Below are 27,291 nucleotides of genomic sequence, written 5' to 3'. Positions count from 1 at the left end.
CTACAGTGACCTGCATTACGATAGCTCTGGTATAACCTTCATCACAGCCTCGGGATGTTGTGAGATACAGTACAGTATAAGGTTATAGCTTTATTGATGCTTTCCTGTCACAATGTCAAGGAGATGTGATATGTTACAAGCAAACTCCTTCAGAAATGTTTCAGATTCTATCCTTTTGATAAGCTTGTACATGTTTGTGTAATTGTTAAAAGAATAGTTCAACATTAATATTCTATTTCTTGCCAAAAGTTATGAGAAGATTGATATCTCTATAATGTACGGTAAAAATGAAATAGTTGGCTTGTTCAGATGAGCATAAAGACTATAAAGCATTGCTCCATCATGAGGTAACAAACATATTCTATTGTTTGTTTAAAGAGACACTCCACAGTTATTTTACATATCAAATTTAATTTACCAGTCACATGGAGTATAAGTAACGAGACAAAATTGTCGTTTCCTTTCAAAGCAGTTTTATAGTATATTTTGTAACTCTTGAGAAGCATACGTGGAAATTCCTTTTTTTCCCCCTTGCATTACAATTGTCAGGCTATAGCTATTCCCCTCTGTTTTTCAGTCTTTATGCTAAGCTAAGTTAACCGACTGCTGGCTGTGGCTTCATATTTTGACATGGCAGTGATCTTCTCATCTCACTCTCAGTAAGAAAGTGAATAAGTTTATATCCCAAAATGTATCCCCATTTTTTCTTTAATTTTTTACCTTATTAATAAATAAAGTTAACAGACTTTAGACTTTAGCAGTTTTCTATTGGCTTGGTGAGATGACAGCATCCATTTACATCCCACAGTTTGGTGTAGAGGTGTGAGGGGTGCGATGGCTCAGAGGTGACAGTAGAGAGGGTAACGGGTGCTATTAGGCCTGTAGCTGTGTGTGAATCAAACTGTGTGGGACACAAGTGAAGCTACAGTAGCAGCAGGATGCAGCAGTGATTCATAGATTGATACAGCCCACCACTGTGTGGAGTTTCAGGCCTACAGAATCCTTGTGTGTAGGGCCGTGTGTGTGTTGAAAACAAACACAAGACTGACAGTGAAAGTGATATTGAGAGGAGTACGGGGAAGGTGGATGGGAATTGAGGGAAAAACCCAATAAATTGAGTCAAGGAGGGAGCAGAGTTTAGTTTGTTAGGGGGCGCTCCTTAACTACCCTTACCTGTGACTCTCGTTAATGCCACCTTGTCAGTCATTCGCTGTTGCCATAACGACGGCAGCACATGCTAAGGAGATTGACTTTGTATTCATTTGTCAGGAGATTTAGAATTAAGATTCCTCAGCATGGCTGTCACGTATGAACGCATCACCACAGTGACATGATGAACCGCTTTCTCATTATTGCATTACCCCTCCAAATCAAGACTCCCTTCCCTGCATCACATACACATTTATGACCAAGATTATCTCAAATAATGGACATATTATCCTCCAGATTTTGTAGATGGCATTTTATAGGTATCTGACATAGAAATCTCTTGTTGAAATTAAAATTTCTGTCTTGTCTTTTTCCTGAAATGAAACTCAGCATGCTCATACCCAGCAAGGTATCGTAACGCAGCAGCTAAGCCTGTCTTAATATGGGGATTAATGTCTAGATAAGGATTTGTTCAGCATTAAGCTGCAGTGCATGGATGATCATCTCTGCATGTCATCCCAACTGTTTGTGCCAGTCTGCTGATACACAAACACATAAACAGATGTTTGTAGAATAATGCTCATGCACAGTTTTGTTAATGACAAATGCAAAGTGTAGAGGGAGAATCTATGTGAACGTATATGGCATTAAAATAAGACCCCCTTTTTAGAAATGATAAAATGTACGAGTTGGATCCAAATTGTTGGGCTATTCCTCCATACTGACTGGTAGCGATCAGCATGAGCCCAGCTATGACTCATCCATGTGTGCTGTAAACTGCATGCACACACACACACACACACACACACACACACACACACACACACACACACACAGTCTTTCCAAAATAATCTGTTTTCTTCTCTGCTTTCTAACCACTTTCATCTGGAAATCCCTGTTTGTTTGCTCCAATCCACTGTTCCTCCCCCTTTGTTTACCCTAACTATCATTCCCTCTATCTCCCACCTTGACTCCCTCTGTTTGCTTTCTTTCATCTCATTTTCACCCCACCCCACCCCACTGTCTCTTATTGTCTCCTATTGATTGTCCCCTTTCAGTGGTGTCTGTCTTCTTCCACTGTGGCGCGAGGCAAACAGTAATTGTTCTTTCATCATCTGATCACACTGATACTTAAAGGACACAAGAGACCCTATCCGATCCCATACAGTATGCTCAGATTATCTTAGCATAGCATAAAGACGGGAAGCAGGTAGCTTTTTCCAAAGTTCAATACACCTGCCAGCATCTCTAAAGCTCACCAATTAACACATTTAAATAGATTTTGGATAGATCAAAGCTATCTATTTTCCCTGCTTTCAGTCTTCATGCTCCAAGTTTATACTTAATGGTCAGACATAACAGTGGTCTAACTGAAGACAGCCAATAGGATAATGATTTTTCCTATTTTTTTTAACAAAATGACAATCTACTCCTTTAACCGTGTATTGTTAGTAGGATATCACATTTTGTCTGCTAAATATTATGCTTCAGCCAGCAGTGAATTATCTTAGTTTAGCATAAAGAACCGTAGCAGGGTGAAATTACTCTGACACAAGCACATTGAAAGATTACCAATTAAATTGTTAGAATATTTCTTTCCCTTTTTCAAGACATTATGCAATGCTGAAGTAAGGTAATCATTTAATGGCTCCAACATATATACTTAATGGACAGACATAAGAGTAAACCTATCTAGCTCTCAGACTAAGACTATTCATGTTTCCCGAAATGATAATCTACTACTTTAACCATGGATAAGACGCCCTAAAATATCTAGATATCTTTTGTCCGTGTGTAGTCGGGCCTATGTACTAGGCTAATCTACAGTCAGGGGTAATTGGCTTAGCTTGGTTTATCACTGCAAGTAGGTTGGAAATGTTATTTTACTTTGGACAGAGCCATGCTAGCTGTTTACCACTGCTACGATAAGCTAATCACTTCTGGCTATAGCTCAATGGGCAGACAAGACAGTAGTATTGATCTTCTTATCAAACTTTTGTTATCAAAGCCAATGATTCTAATACCCATAATGCCAATCAATTCAATCAACCATAAATTGCTAGGAGGACATCCCATTTTAAAGAGACATGAATGCTCATTGATTTCCTTTGTTAAGTAGTTGACTGCGTTTTAAATAGCTAATGACTTCTAACATTATCTGCAGTCATTCTTCAAGAGACGTGTTCATTTTTGAGGCCATTTCTGGCGAGATAAATCAGAGTCTGATCTATACACTCTATCAGAATCCATTTTGAAATCTTCCTTGGCAAAGGCTCATAATTCTTTCAGTCTGTGTCTATGCCAGCCAGGTTAATCCTCATTAACATCTACAAGACACTTGAGGGAACAATTTGTCATGTACATGTGTGGGTAGTGTGTGAAAACCACACTATTACACACACTTTCAATCTACCGTAGTGTCTTGTGGTTTTTAATGAAGATTTATATATCACCGCAAAGCAGGATCCACTTATAAGTTCACATATAGGTCACATGTCCGATCCACTTTAAAGAAGTGAGATAAAGTAGCAGCCGTAGATTTGAAGATTTACTGTTCTGTTCGGTGGAAAAGAAAGTTTTAGAGGCATCAGAAACAACTATGTCAGTGCAGTATTTAGTGTCTTGATTTTTTACTCATTTTATTCATTAATTATAATTTGATGTATTGTACTTGTAGGTAAAATGATGTTAATGATTTAGCTGCACACTCTTTGTTTAAAAAAAATGGTGCTTTGACAGGGTGCCAGAACGTTCTGTGGATGTTGAACTGTCATTCCTCTGGGGAATAATTAAGCTGCAACACACAACGTTTTATAATGCAATTACAGTTTTTAATGTAGTTGCACTCATTAAAGGCAGCTATGAGATGAATTGGCATACTGTTTGTTACTGTCAGTTTTCAAGCTGTGGTGTCTTCCAAAGCTCAGAGGCTAGATCATAATGAATGGAAAAGTCGCTTTAGAAGGTCATCCTCAGACACAGCTGAATTATAAGAGGCTAGAATCGAGACCACTTGAATTCGCCAACAGCTTTCTGTGTGTATGATTTTCTGTTGTTGTTGTTGTCTTACATTTAGCTTTGTTTTTTGGTGTTTTTTTCATTTTGACACAGCTAAATTCTTGTGTAGCTTCTCAATAATAGACCTACTTTTCATACAGCTATTGTGTTTAAAGCAACATTGAGTGATATGTGAGCGCCAGGGGGCAGAAGGACTGTTTTTATATTTGAGTAAATACCACATACTTCGTGGTGGGGAAAATAAATACTCACTAAATCCGCAGCTGAAAATAGTCCCTAAGAAATTTGCGCAATGTATTCCTGCCAGTCAAATTAACTGAAAACTACAATGCTTAGCTGTTTTAGGAAATTATTCAGCCTTTTTCAAAATGAAAGCGACCTGTTTCTTGTGTGTCGGATGCAGCCCTATTCCTTGGCAGTAGGAGACAGCTGATGGCAATCAGATGGGGAGATAAATGGCTGCCATCGAGGCTGTCTGTTCAGTAGAGAGTTGGGGTTGTGAAGGTTGACACTCGCTGATGGTGAAGTAAACACACAGCGTGCCCTTGCACGCAGACTGGAGTAGGATGCCAAATCTGTGATCTGCTAGTGTTGGATCTCAACTGAGTGTTCAAGAGATGTGCCATATCAGTGAATGGAGTGTGACAGAGAGAAAGTACATAGACATCATGCTGGGAATGAGTGAGTAGTTGCACTGCAACAGAAAATAATGCTGGTTAATGTAATTGTCAAAATGTCTTGAATATTTTACTTTAAATGATTAAAAATGTAATAAAACGTAATATAATGAAATTTCAGATAAGGTTACGGCATCCCATTACATAATATACCAGTATTTATTACTTCATAAAAGGTGTAGCTGACCTTTTATTTACATTGTGATAATATAAGTAATTCTGAAGAAAGTTATTACACCAATTAAAAATAAAAATAAAGTTGTTAGTATTAAACTGCTATTTATTAAATTTACAGCTTTTATTTAATTCTCATCATGTATAAGGACATTTAATAGTGTTTTAAAAACTTGCTGAACATTATTTGACTGTCTAACACACACCATAAGATATACTGGGGCACCTATTTTCAAGGAGCTGTCATTCTGCTCTTTAAGGACATAAGCTACAGTGTGACCTATGAGTCAATGTCAGGTTACCAATGAAGGGGAATGGATGGAGAGTCAAGGCTGTGTCAGTCCTTGCCATCCCTGACTCTGGGGTTTGTTACTTCATTAGATTGAGTTATTGAAAAGATAACTGGCCAGGGACATCCTAGTTCCAGAGCTGCAGGCGACCCCCTCGGTCAAGTCCAAGACCCAGCACATTCAAGACCAAGTCAAAATAGACTCAAAGCCCAAATTGGCAAAAATCCGTTGTGTGTGTGAACATTTTAACACATTTTGAGACATTTGTATATAACCCTATAATTCTAATATGTATTGTCAGACACAGAGGATGAAAGAGCGCGTTTACGTTGAAAAGAGAGTGGAAAAAGAAGGAAGATCCTCTCCTTGCTGTTACTCTCATATTATTTTATTTTGATTATAACAAATGGATCTGAACAAGATGGAATTTAAATAGTGTACATTTATTTGTTTGATTATAACCATAGCTACTCTGCCTACCCTGACTGCACATCATTGATTACTTTTACTTTTAGCTGAAAGGCATTTATTCTTTTATCCAACGAGGCATTTCCTGCCTAGCTTTATGCAATATCACTGTTATTCCATGTGGCTTATGTCACTCTAGAGTGTGTGGGTTTGTGTTGAGAGTGTCCAAACAATGTGACATGCATGCTTGGAAGAATGAGCGCATGTGCGTCTCACTCTCAGCATATCAAACATGCATGTTTTGCAGCAACTCCTCCTGGTGTTGCTGCAAAAAAAAGGTGAGTTAAAGTGCAGTTAAAGCTTTAGCAGAACACTTTAAAGTCTCCTTTCATGTAGCGGTAATCTCCCAGGTAGTACCGGTCATTCAACCTCTGCCTCAGCTACACCTGTCCAGCTGTGATAAATCTCTTTACCCCACTCAGTTTTTTCCTCACTCTCTTTCCCTCTAACTCGACTGCTTCAAGAAACCCAAGGTGACCAAAGCAAGGACATAGTGATGTGATTTACTCTCTATAAAGCCTGTTCCCCTTTTCAGTCACTCCCTCTGCTCTAAATCCCAGAAGCATGACTTGTGCAATTGTTTGCCGCAGAGCAATTTGTGTGCATGTGAGCATATGTTTTGGTTTGGTGGAACACAAGTGCCTCAGTGTACATTTTTGAGTTGCTGCAAGATTACACACAGGCTCCTGCCGCCACACTTCCACCTGATATTAAAAAAAAACTTTTATCTGCAAGAACGCCTCAGGAAATAATAACCACACTGGAAATGAACATGTTTGGATTGAAAGGACAAGACCACCATGTGGTCTGGACTCCCTGTGGTGTAAGCTGTCCAGATATCATTAATAGAGTATTATGTGTGTGTAGAGGCTGATATAATTGTATTTATGAGTGGTTGTATTGGATTATCTGAGGACACTTGAACATCACAGAGTTCACTGCAGCTCACAGCAGCCATTATAAGAAAGCTTTATGATGTTTAAGCCATTTCACCAAAATGATGTGCAGATAAAATGACAGTTTTTGAATGCTAACTTTATTAATTAATGCCCGTTCACCAGTTCAGACTCTCATAGAATTCAGTGTTGTATTCTGATTTAATTGTATTATAATTTGAATACAATCTACCAATGTTACTAATATGGTCAACTCCTGTCGATCTCCTTTATGTTAGGACGCATGTCGTAGATCTTAAAAAGCTTCTCTGATCTGTGTGTATGCAGCGTATGCTCTTGGTGAAGGTTTGACTACATCATTAACAGATCCAGGAACTCTTTCCCATGCAGACTGACTACAGATATTTTCATATTGCTTTTTATGTCTGTAAGTACTGCAGGTGTGAATGGCCTGCAGAAAGTTCATAGATCCTGACGAGCACCATGAAGCACAGTACGAGTGTCGATGCCGTGTTGACTCTATTGATTTGCCCCCCGCACTGTATTATCATAAAGCCAATATGTATGTCTGTCAGCCATGGGAAGTGCATTAGGCTTGTTGGTTTGTTATCCACACTGATCTGTGTGCAAACACGGCTACACAGACAATCTGTCATGATCATTTTGTTTGTTTTCTTCACCCTTTTATTATTCAACCTTTTCTTTATTCTGCTCTTAAATCTTTCACTTTGCAGTTCTAGCTTTGTGTAGTCTTTATAAATCTCAAATTTGCAAGTACATCATTGATGGATTGAATTGATGCACTCGTTCAAAATGCACTTAGCACTGATAAAATGTGCTGCCTTCCTGCTCTCTGTCATTAGCGGCCGTTGTGAGACTCAAATCAAAAGTGCTGTGCAGTTAAGAAATACCGTCCTTTCTCAGGCTGCAATCAATAGCTTTTCATCTACAGTCAATACCATATTCTGCCTTCTCTTCTAACAAAAGCTGCTCTCCCTGGACCTGAAAATGAACCACTGAGGTGTATGTCACACAACCATCAGTCACACTGCAGCTGTGTGTGAATTTGATTCTGTCTCCATATCTGTGTTTGTGAAGTGGAAATTCCCTCCTCCTGCTTTTACCAGAGTGTGTAGCAGATTGATTTAATGAGAGAGAGAGAGAGAGAGAGAGAGAGAATAATCTATGTATGTGTATGCATCATGTGGTGTAATGTGACAAGTGTTAAATCTTTCATGGATCCACATGGACACACACACACACACACACACACACACACACACACACACACACACACACACACACACACACACACACACACACACACACACACACACACACACACACACACACACACACACGGTCCGGCTCCTTCAGAGTCTAATAGGGATCTGGAGTCCCGGTCAGGAGGAGCCCCCATTATGTCAGAACCACAGCCAAGCCCCGTCCCATGTAATTGAATTGGCATCTACCAAAAATAACTCCCTCCTCTCTTCTGCTTGGTTCAGCCCTAATTATTCCTCTCTGTCTGTATTATCCATATTCATTCCTCTCACTTTTCTCTGCATGCAGCTCTCCTCTCTCATCACAGGGGAATTCAGTGTGCGATGCTCTTCTGTAGCTCTGCGTCTTTGTTGCCTCAGAAATAGCCATTTGTTCCCTGGCGGCTATCCCTGTCCTCCTCTTAATATACAGCAGCACATCCTCTCGCACCCGGCATTCACGGCTAATATGCACTACACAGCATATTGCCACCATGCAATACTAGCTACTGTAATATTATAAAGTGAAGAGCGAGCTAAAGTATTGCAAGCTGCTTATGTAGGTTGAGTGTTTTGGATGATTTTAAAATGCACATTGTCTAATTTAAAAAAATGCATAGCTGGTAATGTTAAAGGAAGCTGTTGCAAATTTGCTGTAAGTAATTTAAAGTTATCAGTTTTAAAGGTGTATGAAAAGTGGTTGCAATTAAAAGAGCATATAAAAGAGTTTGGGAATGGGAATCCGTTGAATCACAGGTGTTATAACTGCTGCCTCACTCTAATATCTCTAACATTCATGAAACATATTTGCAGCATTTTGTCGACTGCCATTGTTTCCCTTTGGCAGCTTAACAACAGATTGACTCTCCCATTCACTACAAACAGCTCATTCCCCTCGAATGGAGGAACTGGTGTGGGTTGTTTGCTCAGTAGCCATAGCCATTCCCTTTCATTTTTCTCCCTCGGTGTGGTTGACACTTAAGCCGCGTTCTTGGCACATTTGGTTTGCTTTTCCTGTGTGACCAGAGATTATTCAGCAGAGGAAAGAACAATCTGTGCCAGTTAGTCTGGCTTGTAAGGGCTACAGCTGCTAATCTGCGACGTAGCTGGAGAGCTGGGATGAAGGGATGAAAGGAAGGAGAAGTGGCATGATGGAGCTTCAGTAGAGTGTTTGATGTAGTGAGTGACAGGGATTGAGATATGGTTTAACTGAGGTGAGAATGTGTGGGAGGAAACATATACTTGAATGAATTAGTCTGAAAGCAGTCTTTATTTACTTTTTTAGAGGATTTTGACCTTAGTTTAGCTTTGTTAGCTTTGTGCACGTATGCATCAGACTTTTTTTCAAGCCTCTGATCGGAGGTATGAAATTCAGTATTTTGAGCTTCCCTTTCCTATGTTGCACATCTTCTCCCTTGACCCAATCATGTGCACCGTTCCAGTGTTCTGGAAAACATTTTCAGAGAAGGGATTGTCAAATGAAACTCATATTCCTCTTTGAATTGAATCCGTCAGTTATGAGTAACTGGATGATCAAAACAATAATACCAGAATATGAAAATGAATTCCCTCCTTTCTAAATTATGTCAGCACCTTGCTGAGGTAGCAGTAAACAGTCTACGCGAATTATTTTCTCCCCGTCTTTATCTCTTTCTCATTTTCTTATGAAGTTGCCATGCGGGCAGGCGGCTCTGATTGGAAACGTTATCAGCAGAGCACACATTCGACTTGGATTGTTTCCCAAAGTGAGGGCTCATTATTGGCCCGTTGGATAATCGTCACCAGCCAAAGTTGGTTCAAAGAGAAGTCTTCCCATCGCCCCGAGGCTTCATTTTAGCTTGGGGTTCACAGAGAGGAGAAAAGATTTTGGGAAGAGGCGTGATAAAGAGGCTGCAGACGTATAGAACTGTGGGTATCTAGGCCATAGCTGGAGTGTGTAACACACAAACTCATGTACATGCTTGGACTAATGGTGGCATTGATTAAAGGCATCAGAAATTTACAAATTATCTGGGAAATACATTTCTAGTACAGGGCTGTACATGCAGAGAAGAAATTATAAGAGTAGAAATCATTGGATGGGCTGTCGAATAGAGGCGAGGAAATGAAAGGCATGAAGCTTGAAGAATTGAAACTAAGTTTGAGGTTGAAAGAAAGACAGGAAAGAGTTAATAGTGAGCGTGACATTATCTTAAACCAGCCGTAGTCTGATAATCTGCCCTGAAGCTGTGTGTAATTGATTCCTCTCCTGCACACAGCTTTTCATAATTGCTCCAACTTTGCTGTAAAGCTGTGGGTAAACTTACCATTAAAATGAATCCAACCATGTCAATATGAACACTGCCAGTATACAAATATGCTTATATATTGTTATTACTCCGTGTATGCACTTACTGTAAGAGCCAATGTAAATGAGTATGGATGCCAACTTTTAAAAATTACAATCAGATTATACTAATGCAGTCGATTATTGTTGTAAGTGAAAATCTGAAGTTAATTGCTTGCATACAGTGTTGTGAATGACATGGATGACTGCAGTTACAATAATTAAGTGAACTGAGGTGATTGGAACAATTGATCATCATCTAGTCAGTTTGTCAATTTGGTATTGAGTTTCAGTGGGACCTGTAGATCAGATGCACTTCCCTTGTCTGTCTCGATGTGTCCTGCGTCATAGTATTTACATGGACTGTGCCTTTGTATCCCTAAACAGAGACGGAACAATCACTCATTGAAAGGTCTAAGTCCCCATCGGTCTTTTATATGCGTGCATGTGTTCATCCATTCATGCATGCATGCATGCCTGCATATGTGTCTTTTTTCCCATAGTGTTTACTAACATGCCTCTTAGCTCAACGGGCTGGAAAGCCTTCAGGGTTGATGTGATGTTTGTGAAGAGATGAAGCAGGTCTTTATGTGTGCTTGGTCAGGCTGCAAGAATGAGTCCCTGTGGAAAAATTCAACCAGGGGGATAAGGAGGTTGGGTGGGTGTTGCCATTCTGACTTTCTGTGGGAGGAACTCCAACCTAAGGTATCGCTCTTATGTCACAGTTTTCTTATTGCAAGCACAAATATATGCACATATATTGTTTAGGAATCCAGACATATGAAGCAGAACAGCTAAGAATATATTGTATATAATCATTCAGTATAGGACAAGCCTTTGCAGTTGGCTGTCACACACAAGGAGGAGGATGTTCTGACATTTAGGGACATGAATACTTCTTTTATTATTGTGGTGACATTATGAGATATCAGAGTGTGTGTGTGTGTGTGTGTGCGTGTGTGCATGTGTGTGTGTGTGTGTGTGTTTAGGTTTATGAACTATCTTAGTTCATTTCAAATGAGAGAGAAAGAGAAGGGAAGGGAGAGCAACACCAGCAGCAGCATCACAGCCTCCCTGTTATGGTCACCTTGAGCTTCTCATACACTGCCTGAAGAATGACATCCTGGCTAAAAGAAAGAGACGACAAGCATGAAAAGCATCCACTGTGCATGATATTCTAAATATAATGAAGATAAGAAAAAGGGAGTAGCAAGGCACGGAGACAAAGTCTGTTTTTCCTCTTTATTCATGCGATGGATGAATAAACCACACCAAGGCCACCAGAAAAAGGAACATGATTAATAATGTATGCTGTATAAATTAGCCACATTCTTTTAGAAAATACAAAAAGCTTGAGCTGAATATCTAAAACTAGGTTTCTTTTGATATCAAAGTCAAAAATATATATATATATAAATAATATAAGTTTCAAGAGAGTTCAAAAAGTGAGGGCTTTTAGCTACGCTAGTGGCATGGCTATATAGGGATGGCAATGGTGGTTTGTCTGTGACATTATAATCATTTTAGCATGCTGATTTTAGCATTTAGATTACCGTACCTCTAAGTACAGGCTGACAGAGTCACTAGTGAGTCTTGATTGCAGTGTTTTTGCATTCGTATGCTCCCTAATAATTATTCCACGCCTAAGTCCTCTATTGTATAAAATCCTTTGATGTTTATTCCCGACCTCTTTTTATTGCACCTTGTACAGTATATTCTGGTTTATTAGCTGACCCTGTGCAGATCTATTATTATTCATTTTCTCTTTAATGTGTAATGCCATTCTGGGTCTATTTCCTTATCATTAGTTCTCTTGTACTTGGTGGGAATTCCATTTGCAGTTTCAGGACATTTTTTACTTTCTTTCCCTTTAGTCATAGGGAAAAATATAAAAGTATAAAGAGCACAGGCTCACTGTAATTAATTTACTGGTTGCTGAAGGGAAATTCTGTCTCTTTACTTCTTGCTGCCTTTGAGGTTTCATGAAGTCAATTTTGTCTTTGCAAGACAGTACTTTGTGTTTTTTGCTTACAGATATATTTTGGATATATTACACATTTGTCTTTTATGTTAAAGTTGTCATGACGCTCTGCTTTTTGTCAGGTATCTTTGCTAAACTATATCTCATGGGATCATTTTTTATTAAATTTAAATTTAAGTAAAAAGAGGTGCTGATTCAGAATATTTGCTACAATAAATATGAGCAATACAGTCTGGAACCTCACTGTGTTTAGAGGAACCTGCAGGAGTTAATGGCAGAGTCCTCCAGATGTCAACCAGGAGAGCATAGAGGAAGATGACAGGCTGCAGGGATTATATATCTCCAACATTTCAAGTCACTCAACCCTTGATTTTACCGACGGCACTGGTTGGAGAAAATGATCTTGTTGGCTGAGTCTCAGCTCGAAACTCTCCACTGTTGTCAGAGATGTATACTTACACAGATTTTCTGGAGTTGGCCAGAACTGCTATTTGTCAAACCTCTCATGGATGAGAGTGCTGATGTACAGTTGCCGTCAAATTAGTTGCACTGTGCAGTGTGAAAAACACTTTAGCACACATCATCCTGCAGGAGAACTGGGTAGTCTTCTGGGGTTACTTTATCTTCCTTAGCCTGTTCTTCAGGGCAGCCTTGTAAATTGATCAGTGGTTTATTCATATGTGACTTTAGAATATTTTAAAGTGACAATATATACAATTATATTCCTGCAGATGAGAGGACTGTCCAATCTCCACTGAAAAGCAATGTGATTTCTTCCCAGCTCACCAGCCTTCCAACACCTGCACCTTAATCAACAGCTTGCAGACAATCCCAACAGCCTAACGCCAGAAACTCTCTACCTTGAAATGTAATACCCACATGCCACTGCATTGCAGAGAAGAAAGAGGGTTGAGAGTTCCTACAGTGGTTCTCTCTGCTCTCATTTGGAGCTGGCATTCAAGTTGGATGAACTGTGTAACTTGGCCTCACCCAGTCGGGGTCCAAATGTAAATTCTGTGCTTCGATTGAACCAGAATTTGCACTCGTTCTCATTGCTTTTTTCACCCTGGAGCAGATAAGAATTATTCCAGCTCTAATGCACACGGGGTGTACAAAGAGATATGCATGCATGCACACATAACACACGCTCACAGGCACACACACCACCGTGTGATAATGTGGGAAGCGGGAAAGGATCCCCACATACAGATTTCACACAGTATACACTGGCAGTAGGTGATTTGTGGGGGGATGCCATCCTTCTTGTTAGCAAAATGACCAAAATTCATGACCCTTGTTAACCTGCCCACCCCCTCTCCATCCCCAAGTAGCAGAGAGAGTGCAGGGACAGATGGACTATTTAGTTGAATATGTTAGTCTAGCCTGCCTGACGCATTGATCCATTATCTGACTGAGGCTTGTGCAAGTTAGAATCTATGGCCCTGACCATGGCTCTGAAGTATCAGTAGCCTCCAACGGGCGCAGCTTCATCGCGTTCAGGCCGCGACGCGGCCGCCAGAGCCGATCTTGGCCACTGTAGACGATGCTTGTGATTCCACCAGACGCACTGCAGCGTGTGGCCCAGAAGAGGCTCACACTGTGGTGTTTATTGATAAATCCATGCCGCTGTCCATTGTGCTGAAGTAGCAGATGGATTTGAAATTGCAGCGTTTCACACACAGACACTCACAGATCTACACACTTTCAACTAAATGCACCTTAAGCGCCTGGAAAGCCCTCAATCAATTCACAATTACCGAGTGCATCTGGCTACTGTACACTTGGAAAAGCACATTGACTCAGATCAATAAAAACACACATGAACACACTTAGATTCAACACACCGACACACACACTCTCATACAGGTGTGCTACCACATCTTTTTTGGCTCCAAGGCTGTATGATTTACTGGTGTAATGGGGAACATACTGGTGTTGTGGGTTTCCACTGCAGCAGACAGATCAAAGCACTGATCAAAGACTCCCTGCTTTATTTAAAGCTCATTTTCTCCAGGATCTTCCCCTCGGCTACTAACACTGGGCTAACAATACTCCAACATGGCTTTTCTTCAGTATGCTGTCTCTTTTTCTTCCTTCCTGATTGTAGTGCGTGGCTCCACATTCAGGAGGAAATACTATATATAGCATAAGAAATAAGACATTCTCTGCATATCAACCTGGGTATTGTATATGCACTTTTTCTGCGTTAGGTCCTCTTTTGTGCATAAAAATGTGCTGAAAAATCCATGTGCAGTGACTGAAAAACAGCTTTAACAACAGCCTGCATGGTTTAAACAGCGTTTGATTTATTCCATTTAAGATTTTAACAGTCCTTCACTATTCACTTACTGATTACTTCCATTCCTTATGTATGTATGGAGGTCGTATGCAGTATTATGCCTTAATAACTGAATGTTTGATTTAAAGGATGCTAAATATACAAATATATTTTCTTACAAATTTAGTTAATTGCATCCCCAGATTTTTTGCCAAAGTCTAATTTGGCTACTGTTTTCTGTTGTGACAGCTTTTTATACTTAGCATGGAATATTCTCATGCTATCACTATTGCAGAGACACTGCCAGTACTTCAGGAATGGACATTTTGTGTTGTTTTATAATAAATCATCAACCACATTCATGTTGTCTTAGCGGTATAAAGATATTAATTTAGTTTAACCAGTCACAGATGTTTCATTATGTGTATCAATCCTCACCATCATAAGCAACCGATTGACTTGTTCTCTATAAATATTCAATAAATTACTTTAAGCATAAACTTACATATTCTCAACACAGTAGTGTTACTTTGCACCTAAGCTGATTCATCACATTGCCTTTCAGTTGAGTTGGTCAGCAGTGCTGTAACTCTTAAGCACCGCACTGAGCAGGAGAACAGCTGCTGAGAGGGCGATAGATCAGTTAAAAAAAAAAAAAAAAATGCAATTGTTTTTGTTTTCCAGCCAGGCTGCCGCTGGACCTCAAAATGCCATTATCTTGATTACAAGTCTAGCCATAACATAATTCAACTTCACCTGGAAAACTTAAGTGTGTCTGTTTGTCAGCGGAAAGAGAAAGGGAGAGACAAAAATGGAAACTAACGGGCAGCAGACATGAGAGGACTGAAAAATATCTATATCGCTAGCAGAAAGTGAAAGTAAGTAGGGAGAAGCAGGGTTGACTTGATGGAAAAGGGAGATAAGAGAGCCAAGTTAATAGAGCTTCAGCACAATGCATATTTGCAATATAGTGACAGGCACTTAGAAATACAAGGCTTATTATTAAATCCACCTACCACCCCGCTGTCCGTATTTTAAATTACAGAATGAATTGGTATTCAGCTGTGTTTCCCTCTTTAACTCGCTGTACCCTCCATCCATAATTTGCAAAAGTTTTAAATTCAAGAGTTTTGTTTATTTATTTATTTTACAACTTTCAGCATCCAAAGATCTTTGTTGTTTTTCATTTTGCAGGACCTACCTTTTTAATGTTTTAAAATAATGTTGAATGGTAGCTTTTGTCTTGGAGTTAACAAGAATAAAATGTTGGACAGAAAGCATAGTGTATGCCATAATCTGGAAGTGCCATTATTATTTTCTTTTTAATCATATCAAGAGTAATTCTAATTATGACACCACATAAATCTCCAACATATCTGTATTTGTATTCCATCAATAAGGTAACATATCCATGTCAACATTTAAAAAAACATTTTCCTCCCATAATCAAGACATTATAATTATATATGAGAGTGCTATACAAGGAGGCTGCCATCCTTCTGAGTTGAAATCATTTACCCAACCAGCTTCCCACCAATTTTGTTCATCAGCGATGAACAAATTCTGCAAAGAACGAATCAAGTACTAGTCAATCAGAGGCAGAGTAGGGCTGGTCTTACTTAATGCCAGTATGAGAAAGAAATCAATCAAACTTCCTAAATATCAGACAGCACAACTGCATTGGCTGTTAAATGGTCATTTGGCATGCTGATGAGAGAGCACTTCAATATTTCCCAAAAACTTTCTAGCACACTTATGCTAGTGTGTTATTGGTTAAACTAATGTGTGGCAACGGTGTCCTGAGATTGCCTAACATAGTAAATAGGTATTGATATAAGTATCAATATTTATACAACCTACATATTCATATAGGTCTAGGTTTGTCATTGTGAACTTTTTGCTTAACAATGATTGTATGTGAAGATTAAAAACACAATTAGTTGAAACTTAAAAAGTCCATTTATTACCTGATTCTGGAGCTTTTGATCACATCTAACAGTCTTTCAACACATGTCCAGTTATTTTGAAAGGTCTAAATTTACCTTCTCTTGGAGAGTTTTAAGGACTTAAAGGACTCCATGGCGTAACAGCTGGGATTTAAAGGTCATTCTTGACCAACAGCAATTGAGAAAACGTTTATCAGACTTTTACGAGGTCCATTTAGTTTCTTAGCTTATCATTCATTAGCATTTTTGGAGCCTTAAACAACATAAATTATCACAACTCTGGCTGTTATAATAAAAATAATTAGGAGCTTGTTAACATTACACATTTAGCTTAAAATGGTAATTTGCTAATAAAGAGTGTCTACAGTTATTGTTTATGAGCTAATCGTACCTTTACTGGCACCTGGATGACCCATGTGTATCTCCAGTCATGGCTGCTAAATGAGCACAGGTTTTCATGTCTCATTAACAGAGATGTGAGTTAATGCGTTGGGACGCCAGGCATGACAAACCCCTCTTGTCCTTGGATATATGTGTATATTCGCCCACTCATTTAATTAAACGGCCGGAGCTAGCCGCCATAACTGGGCTGTTCATTAAACCTGTATCACGTACACAGCGAGGCGAAATGGAACCTGATCCTAATCAGAACTGAAGGAAATTATTTTCAGGCAATGGCTTCTTGGAGTTATTGAGATGTGAATGTTTGCTTCTTATATTAGGCTTGCACCGTTTTGGGTGTGTAATACATATATTATGGATCTTTTGTGAACCAGATGCTGCAGCTCAGACAAGGAGAGCCCCTTTTATGTTGCTCGAAGGTTTGTTTAAGATTGTTTTAATTTGATTGGGCTCCACCATTTCCCACTAACTGTGACCTTGCATGTGCAAAAATACAAAACCTCCTTTTGATCATCTTGATACATAATTGTGTGTACGTCAGTATCAACAGTATGTGTATGCCAACCACTGCCCTTCAGCCCGCACAACCCCCCCGCGCATTCTCACATGACACTGTATATGAAATGGTTTGTTCGTCTTGTTAATATGCTGCGTCTAATGATGCATGTGAAAAGCAATCAGTGAGGCAGCAGAGGATCTGCTTGTGGAGCGGCGTTAATAACTTAGAGAAGCAGGAGATTGCAATGCCCCCACTGGCTCCACAGACACAGGCACAGTACACACAGGAAATTTACAATATGCTGCATACAGCACTAGTTTTTGCCATACACGTAATTTTCCAAGTATGACTTGGTTGTGTAGTAGAGACAAGGACGCTTAGAGACATTTTGTGTTGTATGTGTGTTTTGCTCCATCACTTTGTTTTCTCCCAGTACATAAGGATGTGTTTTGTCTATGTTTTGCACATATCTGTTAGTATATACTGTACATGGCATCTGCTCTGTAAGTGTGTGAATGTCTAGGATCAGTGATAGCGCTGTATGCTGTAACCCGGCTGTGTGTAGTGTACAGAAAAGCAGCTTGAATAATTTACTCAATGCCCATTCGAGCTGAACGCACTTTCACACCTTCCCAGCATCAACAGCTCCATTTCTGCCTTCTCAGCCTCCACTCGCACCCTAATGACAACTGATGGGTGATGGTGTAACACAGATTGAAGTGTAACTTTATCTTTTCTTCTCGTTGTGTATTATTTAAAATATATTATTGACTAGAGTGCAATATGTGCTTATGATCTAAAGTTTATGATATACATGCAAAACATTATATTATTTATTGAAGCCGCTGCCTATGGTGCATTGCTCAGTCAGCACAAATCCTACAGAGGAAAAACCCATGTACATAATTTATTTGAACATTTGAGCACAGGTCTTGGATAGCAAAGCTGGTTTGCTTGTTAACAGACTGATTAACAGCCTACGTTATCCTGTCTTTGAATATAAAAATCTTACCTGATAACTTAAATGTTCTTTTATAAGCAAAATATGGGGGTGAATGATGCACAATTTGTTGTGTGCCGCTGTTTAAATTTCAGCGTCGGCTGTGGTTGTGGATTTTATGTGATTTTTAAATGAGCTTTGGTCAAGTATTTCTGCCTTTAATCCTAATAGTTCATTAGTGTGAACAATTCTCTGAGGAATTAAGATTAGTGAGACTTTGCTGCTCTTTGGTGCTTCTTCATTCCCTTAGTTTTAAACTTTAATATTTGAAATGAAGTCAAATATCTCCCTTATGACTGTGGAGGCTTTTCATCAATGCAGTTTTTTCTCTCAGGCTATATTTATGTGTTTTGAACATGAGATAGCCATCAAAGGACCTTCAACTTAGCACTATGTATGCCATTTTTCCTCATCTTCCTCATCCTCATAGTGCCACCCATGCCCTAATTAACAAAGACACAGTACTTCATTTCATTTGAGGATGTAGAAGACGTGCATGTCGTGCTCTCCTCAGCTGTGTTGACTGATGAGGGCAAACAAGGCATGACAGGTCCTCCCAAATTGAAATGTCAGCCATCACGTTAATTCCACAGAATCAGTGTAAGAGAGAGAGAGAGAGAAGCGGGGAAGTGTTTTCACCAAAACCATGACCCCCTCTTCCCTCCCCACTTCTAGTTTTAATACCCACCCTTTTAATTTTTAATTAACTACGGTATCTCCAATTATTCCGCATCGCCATCCTCTACCGTTTTGACGTTCTACCTCTCGACCAGAAGCTCACCACCCTCTCGCTCTCTCCCCCTCCCCCTCCTGTCCTCTCTCTCTCTCTCTCTCTCTCTCTCTCTCTCTCTCTCTCTCTCGATCCCTCTCCCTCTCTCGGTTTCAGCGAGATGAAGCAGGAGCTGGCGGAGGAAGGCAGCAGATGCTCTATCCTCTCCAAGCAGCACCGCTTCAACGAGCACTGCTGCATCCGCTGCTGTGCGCCCTTCACCTTCCTGCTCAACCCCAAGCGCCTGTGCTTGGACTGCCAGTACAACGTCTGCAAGACCTGCTGCACCTACAACAAGAGGGACAAAGCCTGGCTATGCTCCGCATGCCAGAAGGGCAGGTTAGTGTTTTCACACACACTCGACACACACACACACACACATGCACTGGCGGTGGCAGAGGACGGGAAAGATTAGAGTAATGGCAGAGGAATGAATGGGGAGGTGATACGAGAGAAGCTGTGAATTGGTGAAGTGGAGGATGCTGAAGTAGGAGGGAATTGGATAGAGAAAAATAGATATGTGGCATTTATTGAAAATAAAGAAGGGATTGAAAGAGGAAGAGTGTTGAGGGAATAGGGAATATGGGCAATGAAGAAGACGGAGCAGAGGGGGAAAAGTGAATGAATGAATGAGAGGGAACGCAGGACTTTGATGGAGTCAGCGCTGCAGGGATGGGCAGTTTGAGGATTTTGTTTGATTTGTGTTTTGGACATCCAACTCTCAAATTAATTTCTAATGGAAAATAATGTTTTCAGCGTTGTTTGCTGCCTTTTTAACATTCCTGGTAGTTGGGAGGGATAAGATGGGGCCATTAAGGGAGAGTGTAATGAAAAGGCGGGTTGAAGAGGGGTGGAAATTGAGGGGGACATATGAGAGTCTAAGTAATGTGTGTGTTGGGGTGAAATGACTATGTGTACACACTGCTGAAAAAAAGACACAATGACAGATGTTGACACGGCAGGGCAGCAAAATTAATAATAATGCATGTCTCAGTATTTGAGACGTGCCTTTTTATTATTTTCGTAAATCTTTATTTTCGTGATCTTTTTAATTTAATAGTGCTTGTTTTTAGTCCCCACGCCCCTGCTTACAGAGTAGATATTAAGGAATGCGCATTCGTTATTTATTGAACAAGAGAAAACAATCTCAGGAGCAAAAGAGGCTCTACAGACGTTTATATTGGAATTTGTGTTACAGAACTGTTTTTGTGTATTTGTCAGTTACGCATGCATGTCGGTCCAAAGCCTTGGGAGTTGTTGTAGTGCCCCGACTCTCTCCCTTTCTGGGCAGCAAGGGTGGGGTGTTGGAAATACTACAACGCTGGAGTGTGTGAGTCAGTGTTTGTGATGCATTCATAGCAAAATTAATTGTGAGCTTGGGATATCAGCGAATGCGCGTGGTATATATGACTGCAGTGTGTCTTCTTAGGGGTCATTATTCATATTCTCCATTGCTTGTTTGTTTTTTCCTACCTGAGCTGCTTTTGGTGCCAAGTCCTTCCTAAAAATATACAGTAGAATACTCTACAGGTCCTTGGGTGTGATTTAGTACCGTCGTTGGGATATTTGGAGTGCAATTTCACCAAATGGACATAGATAGAAGGACGTAGAATGCTGTTTGTGTATGTTAAGGTGGAGGTGAAGGTGAAGTGGATTGGAGCGCAAGAAAAAGCTGTCAAAAATGCTTTGCCCCTCCACTTGGCCTTATTTCTTCCCCCTCAATCCTCTAGCTCCTTCTCTTTTTGTCTTTCATCGATTTTTGCTGCGCAGCGTATTGAGTTAGACCCGCTGCCCTTAGTCCTGGTGTATCAGACAGGGGGGAGGAGGAGTGGGAGCAGGAGCGACAGCGAAGAGGCGGAGGGAAAAAGATGATGGCAGTCAGAAGAGGTGGCAAGGTTTGCATCGATCATCTCTTCCCTCACACTCTCCTCTGTCTCTCTCTCTATCGTTCTCTGCTTGTGTCTCTGCCTCGGGGTCAGTAATGTTCTCATTAGGGGTTTAGACTGAGTCACAGATGGGCCTGATGTCACAACATTGCCGTCAACCAGCTACAAATAAATACAGCACTTTTCATTAGCGCATTAAAAGGGCTTAAATCGGGTTTTAGCATGAATTACTTTCTCTCCGGGTGGAGTCGTGTCATTTGGAGCACTGATTTACAGCTTGCACGAGTGCTGGGCTCGAGGCTAGCGGCCCCCTTAACATTATTTTTGGAAATAGCTATTAGTCCACTGTTGGACTGGATGATTGCAAAGAAAAGACATTGATTTGATGCTAAACAGACTGTAACGGTTGGAAATGAACCACGGCGCGAAGGAATGCTTTCTCAAATAAGAGGATCTGTTTAAAGTTACCATGCTGTGAATACAGTGCTTGTAATGTCATTTACAAGAAAATACATAAAATAAGAAACAGTGTCGGACTAAGTCATGTCAAAAATCACAATATTCATTCATTCATTTAAAATAAATCAGTATATCTGTATCTTCTCCTACTTAATGTCTCTGGGTTTTTTTCTCTCTTGTTAAACCTTCTTAGGGAATTCTGCTGAATCTAAACGCTAAATCAATTCATAAAAGGGAACAGACCGCCAAATGGTCCCACTCACATGCACCGGCTGTCCATCAACATTCACAGTGGCACGGCCACGCTGTTCACAAGTGCAATCCGTCTAGGGAAAGCAGATTTGTAATCATAGCACACATGGACACACTCAGAGGCTAAAGTCACCCACTCACACATGGATGCACATAAGAACTTACATCGAGGCTAAAAGATGCCCGCAAGCAAAGGTATATTCACACGCATACACCGATTATATGTCGGTTAATTACATTTACGAGCAGATGTAGTTGAGATGGACATTGCCATCGCCAGTTGAATGTTTTCTTGGAGGGCATTTGATATGAGATGTTTGCTTGATGATGGCAGATGGATTGTAAAAAGGTTAAAGTCTCAGTGAGTCAGCAGCTTTGTCATAACACCTTTTTGAATCTTGTAAATCACACGCACACACGCTCATACACATTCACCAAACACATCTTTCCCTCTTGAGCGAGTGGGACAAGCATGACCATTTGCAGTCTGGTAGAATTAGCGGCATCCTCAGCCATGGTCCACAAGCACTGCACACACACTCTGCACATAGTCACACACACACCCACCCACCACACAACGATGGTTCAGTGAGAGAAGTCAAAACATTTTTATTGGAAACTGAAAAGTAATTTTTTCTTGTTTTGGCTCCACACCCAAAGCAGTGCGGAGAATGTTTAAAGGGGAGCGCAGGAGATGAAGAGAGATGAAGGTCAAGAGTGAGAGGAAGAGGGGGAGGATGAAGAAGATTAGGAGAGGGAATGACAGAGGAAGAAAGTACATGTCCAATTATCTGAGAGTGGGGATGCCATTAAATGTCTTCTTTTGTTTTGACTTTCCCATTGAATTGTTCCTCTTGAAGTTTTATTTCCCTGCTTCTCATTGTCTATTCCTTTCTACATCCTTTTTATTTTTGGTCCATTTATATTCTAAACCCTCCCTCTACCTGATGAAGTCTCCATTTTATACATTTACATTTTAGCTATACTGCAACTCTCTGTGCTTAATCTGCAGAAATGGGAGGCTCTTTGCCTGCTTATACAGTCGTCAGGTGTGTGTGTGTGTGTGTGTGTGTGTGTGTGTGTGTGTGTGTGTGTGTGTGTGTGTGTGTGTGTGTGTGTGTGTGTGTGTGTGTGTGTGTGTGTGTGTGTGTGTGTGTGTGTGTGTGTGTGTGTACAGTGTGGTTTGCAGCAGATGCCATGGCATTTAGGATGAGATATAGCAATACATTAAAGTGACCAACCGTTCTTACCACTTAATGGCTTTCATAATCTCATCCTAAAGCATGAATGCCATGGCATCTGCTGCAAACCTATACTGTACCTACACACACACACAAACACACACAAACAGGCGAGGCTTACATAAGCATATCCATACAGTAAGCACACACCCTTACTGGGCATTTCATTTAATTGAAATACATTTTTGGGCATTAAATTCCTTTTAAGATATTGTAATATAGGGGGCTTAATTCAGTGGACTTTCTGTATATATTGCAAACAGTCTGTGAATACAGAGCCACACATAAGCTCTCTATGCACATGTACACATACACAAGTGCGACATTAACCGTCCGTCGTATTTTAAATGTGAGTTGGAGCAAGCTCTGGGGCTGTCATGGTGGCGTAACCACGTAGACAGGCAGCCACAAACACAGAGTCCACATTTAATTATTTGGTTTGGACTGCCCTTTTTTAAAGGCCAAGCAGGAGCTGATTGAATATAGGCCTCAGGACACGAGTTGACAAGCGTGTACAAATACTCTCTAGTCGTAGTAGAAGCTTACTACTGTTATGGTTTATTTAACATGAAACCACTCAAATGCACAGTCTCACATTTACAGATATCACATGCATGTCAGAGCCATTTAATGTTTCCAAAGCAGCTCCTGTCACCTTCTCAGAGACTGTGAATACTCGCTGTATGTTTTCACCTATAAGGAGGAGTGAATGGTTGTTTTTTACCGTATCAAAAGGATTCATATATCCAGATAAACTGTCAGTCAGAGAGCAGTACGTTTAGTAAGTAATAATCCAGGTGCTAATACGCACTCTGACCATAGAGATGTGCCGTTTTTGTCTCATCATGTAAAAAATTAACAAAGTGTGCATCAGCAACTAGGCATGTTAACCTTTTGCAGCTTTATATCCGGGCAATTTTGTCGTTTTACAATAACTGACATTTGACATATTGAAGCTATTTCCGATCCTTTCTCACCCTTGTCTCCATTTAACAGATTATTGATAAAGATGCTTTATTGCTTGAATTAACCTAATTGTTGCTACATGCTGCTGTTTCGTTATTGTCCACAAATAAAAAATAGATCCTACAGCTCTTTAAATTATTTTCTTAAACAACCTGATGAAGCAAGAATCCTGACAGCAAGAAAGCTGTACATTATTACATTGTTTTTGCAGAGTTAATACACATACATAATAGTATTGAGATGCAGGGAATGAACATAGTGATTTCTTCCTTGGACTGCACAGTTTCTATGACCTTTTGCCTGTCTGTCTGCTTCTGTTTCTTTCACCTGCCTCCACATTAAGACCTCCATACAAAAGTGTGCATTTAGATGTCTGTTTCCCTTGTTTTTGTTTATGTATATTCCATGCATATGCATTTATTTTAACATCCCAACTGATCCCTCAACAATGGCAATCATTGCGTGTTTGTAAAGACACCAGCGCTCTCAACTCCATGAACTCTCTTGTTCCTGTCAAACAAGCACCTGCGGCATGGAGAGGCAGAGTCGCAGTGTGATCTTTTTCTGTCCTTCTTGCGGGGGTATTTTTATCAGTGTGGGTGAGCAAGACTAGACTTAGACAGGGAGGGTCTGCCCCCAAGCACCGGGCTGCAGATTAAATGTGTGCACACCGCCACGACGTCTTGGCTTTAATAAGGCATTTACATGCCTGTGTCTGTTTGTGTCTTGCTGCTTGTTTTCTCTGTTCTAGTCTGTTTTTTAGCAGATGGATGAACAATGGATTGCAGGACTTATTATTGCGTGTTTCTGTCCATCAAATAGCCAAAACAGCGAGCTGCAAGCCTCGGTAGATGAAGAATGGAAGTCTCCCTTCTCCTTCGTCACACTGTGGCGCTATCAACTTGCAGTGTGGAGCTTCTAAATCACACTCGACAACCATTAATGGCAAAGAAGGTTTATATGTGTAGCCATGTTTCATGCTGTCGTCACAGCTTCCCCACATGTAAACGTGCTCTGAATTTATAAAGAACCATTTCATCCCCATCAGCACAGAAAATTGACTAAATCGTGGGAGCCTGAACATTACCACACTTGATGCCCGGGAAGCTTTCCATCGACTGAAACAGTTTGAAGATAGAGTGCAGCTGAACCAGCCATGAGCTGAAGGCACAGGAAGGAGAGCCACTCATCACCCTCTCTCCTTCCATGTCATCCTCTTCGCTCCCTCCTCCGCGGCCTTGTCCCGGGTCCAACCCAGCTGGCAAAGGAGCCACCAATCGATCGTAATTCTTCATGGTGATTTGCACTTTATACACAGTCGGGTTTGACAGCAGTGAAACACGTGGGAGAATCTCACGAGTTGCACACACACACACACACACGCGGCACACTGGTAATTTAGATTCGAAACATCTCCTGGTGGTCCTGACTTAGCTTTGACTAAGATCTATTTAAGAACCTTGCTCTCATTAATTGAAACATAGCCTAAATCAGAAACTGTACTTGAATTTTAAAATGCAATTTGTGCAAGAGTTTCCTTTAAAAACTAATTACGGCTGAGTTTTCAGCCTTGAAGCAATCTCAGTGTGTGTGTGCAGTACCTATCTGTGTTTGTGTGTATCTGGGTGTGCTGCATGAGTGTTTGTGTCTGGATCCTTGTTTTGTAACTGCTCCCCATGTGTGACCCCTTGTGTTCCATGAAAACATTTTTCTCTGTCGGGGGTGAGGTTCTGTAGCAGGTGATAAATCACTGCTATCCAGGTAAACTGCAAGTCCACATACATGCACATAGATACACACACACACACACACACACACACACACACACACACACACACAACACACACACACACACACACACACACACACACACACACACACACACACACACACACAAAGAACCTTGAATGTTCCCTCTTGTGGGTGTGGTAATTACTGTCAGTCGAGTGAAAATCGTTGTGTGTCATTTTGCATAAATGACTCTGAGTCATTAAAGTCTACCTGGTCGGCCTCCAGCTCCCAGGACTCGTGTGTGTGTGTGTGTGTGTGTGTGTGTGTGTGTGTGTGTGTGTGTGTGTGTGTTTGTGTGTGTGTGTGTGTGTGTGTGTGTGTGTGTGTGTGTGTGTGTGTGTGTGTGTGTGTGTGTGTGTGTGTGTGTGTGTGTGTGTGTGTGTGTGTGTGTGTGGACTGAATTAGGACTGAATTAGATCTGATCTGAGCACCACTCCAGGTCCAGTTGTGAAGCCAGTTACATTGAGGCAGCACAGCAGAGTCTGTAGTTCCTGTGATGTGGAGGAAACTCTAAGCGGACGGGGACATTTGTGTCTCCCAGTTCAGTTCAAGCTGCAGGTGATTTGAAATCTCATGATTCCTAAATCGGTTTAAGCAGTAAGTTGGCTGGTGGATCAGAACAGCTAAAGCGGCTTGTTGTTTTTAATGTGGGTTAGTGGGATTGGAAACCACAGAGTGGAGCAAGACACAGGTTATTCACAATAACACTTCCACGTTACAGCTTGTAAAAGCTTAACACCATTCTACTTTATAGCTGTGTGTCTGTCCTTTGTGTGTTGCATTCAGGGTTAAAATCCCATTTTGAGCCTGGTTCCTTTCTGGGTGGCAAGTTAAGTTTTACTAAGAAATCAGTTGAATATTCTTGGTGTTTGTTTTGACTTGTGTATTTATTTGGTCAAAACCGTAATTACCAAAACCAAAACATTAAAGTTTTATTTATTTTTCTATTTTTCTTATTTTAAAAACCTCTCACTACATAGTTGTTTTGCAGGAGGCAATGTTTGGTTCTTACTACATCAATGTACTCTTTCAGAACGCAGCATTTTCAATCTCAGGTACTTTACGAAGGAAGGTGTAAAGAATAAAGATTGTGGAGCTCTTTGGAAAAGACAGACTTTCTCTTTTGCGTGACAGCTAACCGCTGCTAGGGTGTCTTAGCAACAGCCTTGACAACAGCACATTGATTGATTGACACACATGCAAACATATCAGTGTCAGACTCGTGCTGCATTGTTTATGTTTTGATATTGGGTCAGGGAATAATGAGTGGTACAGAAATTGAAAGATGTCTATGAAAGCGCCAAAGACGAGTTATTATTTTAAATGTGGTGAAAACCAAGACAATTTGGTAGTGACTCTCAGTTTTGTGGAGGTAGTTAACCTAGCTTGTTTGTCCCAGTACCTAAATGAAATAGAGAGGCGAAGTCCCGCCCCTTCCGGTGTCCACCATAGACCACCTTTATTTTGGAAGACATATGTACGCTAGTCAAATTTACCAACCTGTTCTGTCGCCAGTAACCAACAGGCGATCAAGATGTTTGGGTTTCACTTCTGGGGAGCT

At 40.5% G+C, this 27,291-nt stretch overlaps 1 protein-coding gene across 3 annotated transcripts in view; it reads left to right on the top strand.

Annotated features, from left to right (window-relative positions):
* myripb (myosin VIIA and Rab interacting protein b) overlaps window positions 1-27,291 on the top strand; it is a 102,272-nt gene that overhangs the window by 27,618 nt on the left and 47,363 nt on the right. For all 3 annotated transcript variants that reach the window (XM_054622986.1, XM_054622985.1, XM_054622983.1), the window contains exon 3: window positions 19,253-19,474. In XM_054622986.1, coding sequence (XP_054478961.1) covers window positions 19,253-19,474 — 222 coding nt within the window. The remainder of the gene's footprint in view (window positions 1-19,252; window positions 19,475-27,291) is intronic.

The sequence above is a fragment of the Anoplopoma fimbria genome, chromosome 21, assembly GCF_027596085.1.
Source record: "Anoplopoma fimbria isolate UVic2021 breed Golden Eagle Sablefish chromosome 21, Afim_UVic_2022, whole genome shotgun sequence".
NCBI classification, from domain to species: domain Eukaryota; kingdom Metazoa; phylum Chordata; class Actinopteri; order Perciformes; family Anoplopomatidae; genus Anoplopoma; species Anoplopoma fimbria.
Note: the sequence above shows the minus strand (reverse complement) of the source record. Positions and strands in the feature narration are given on the sequence as shown.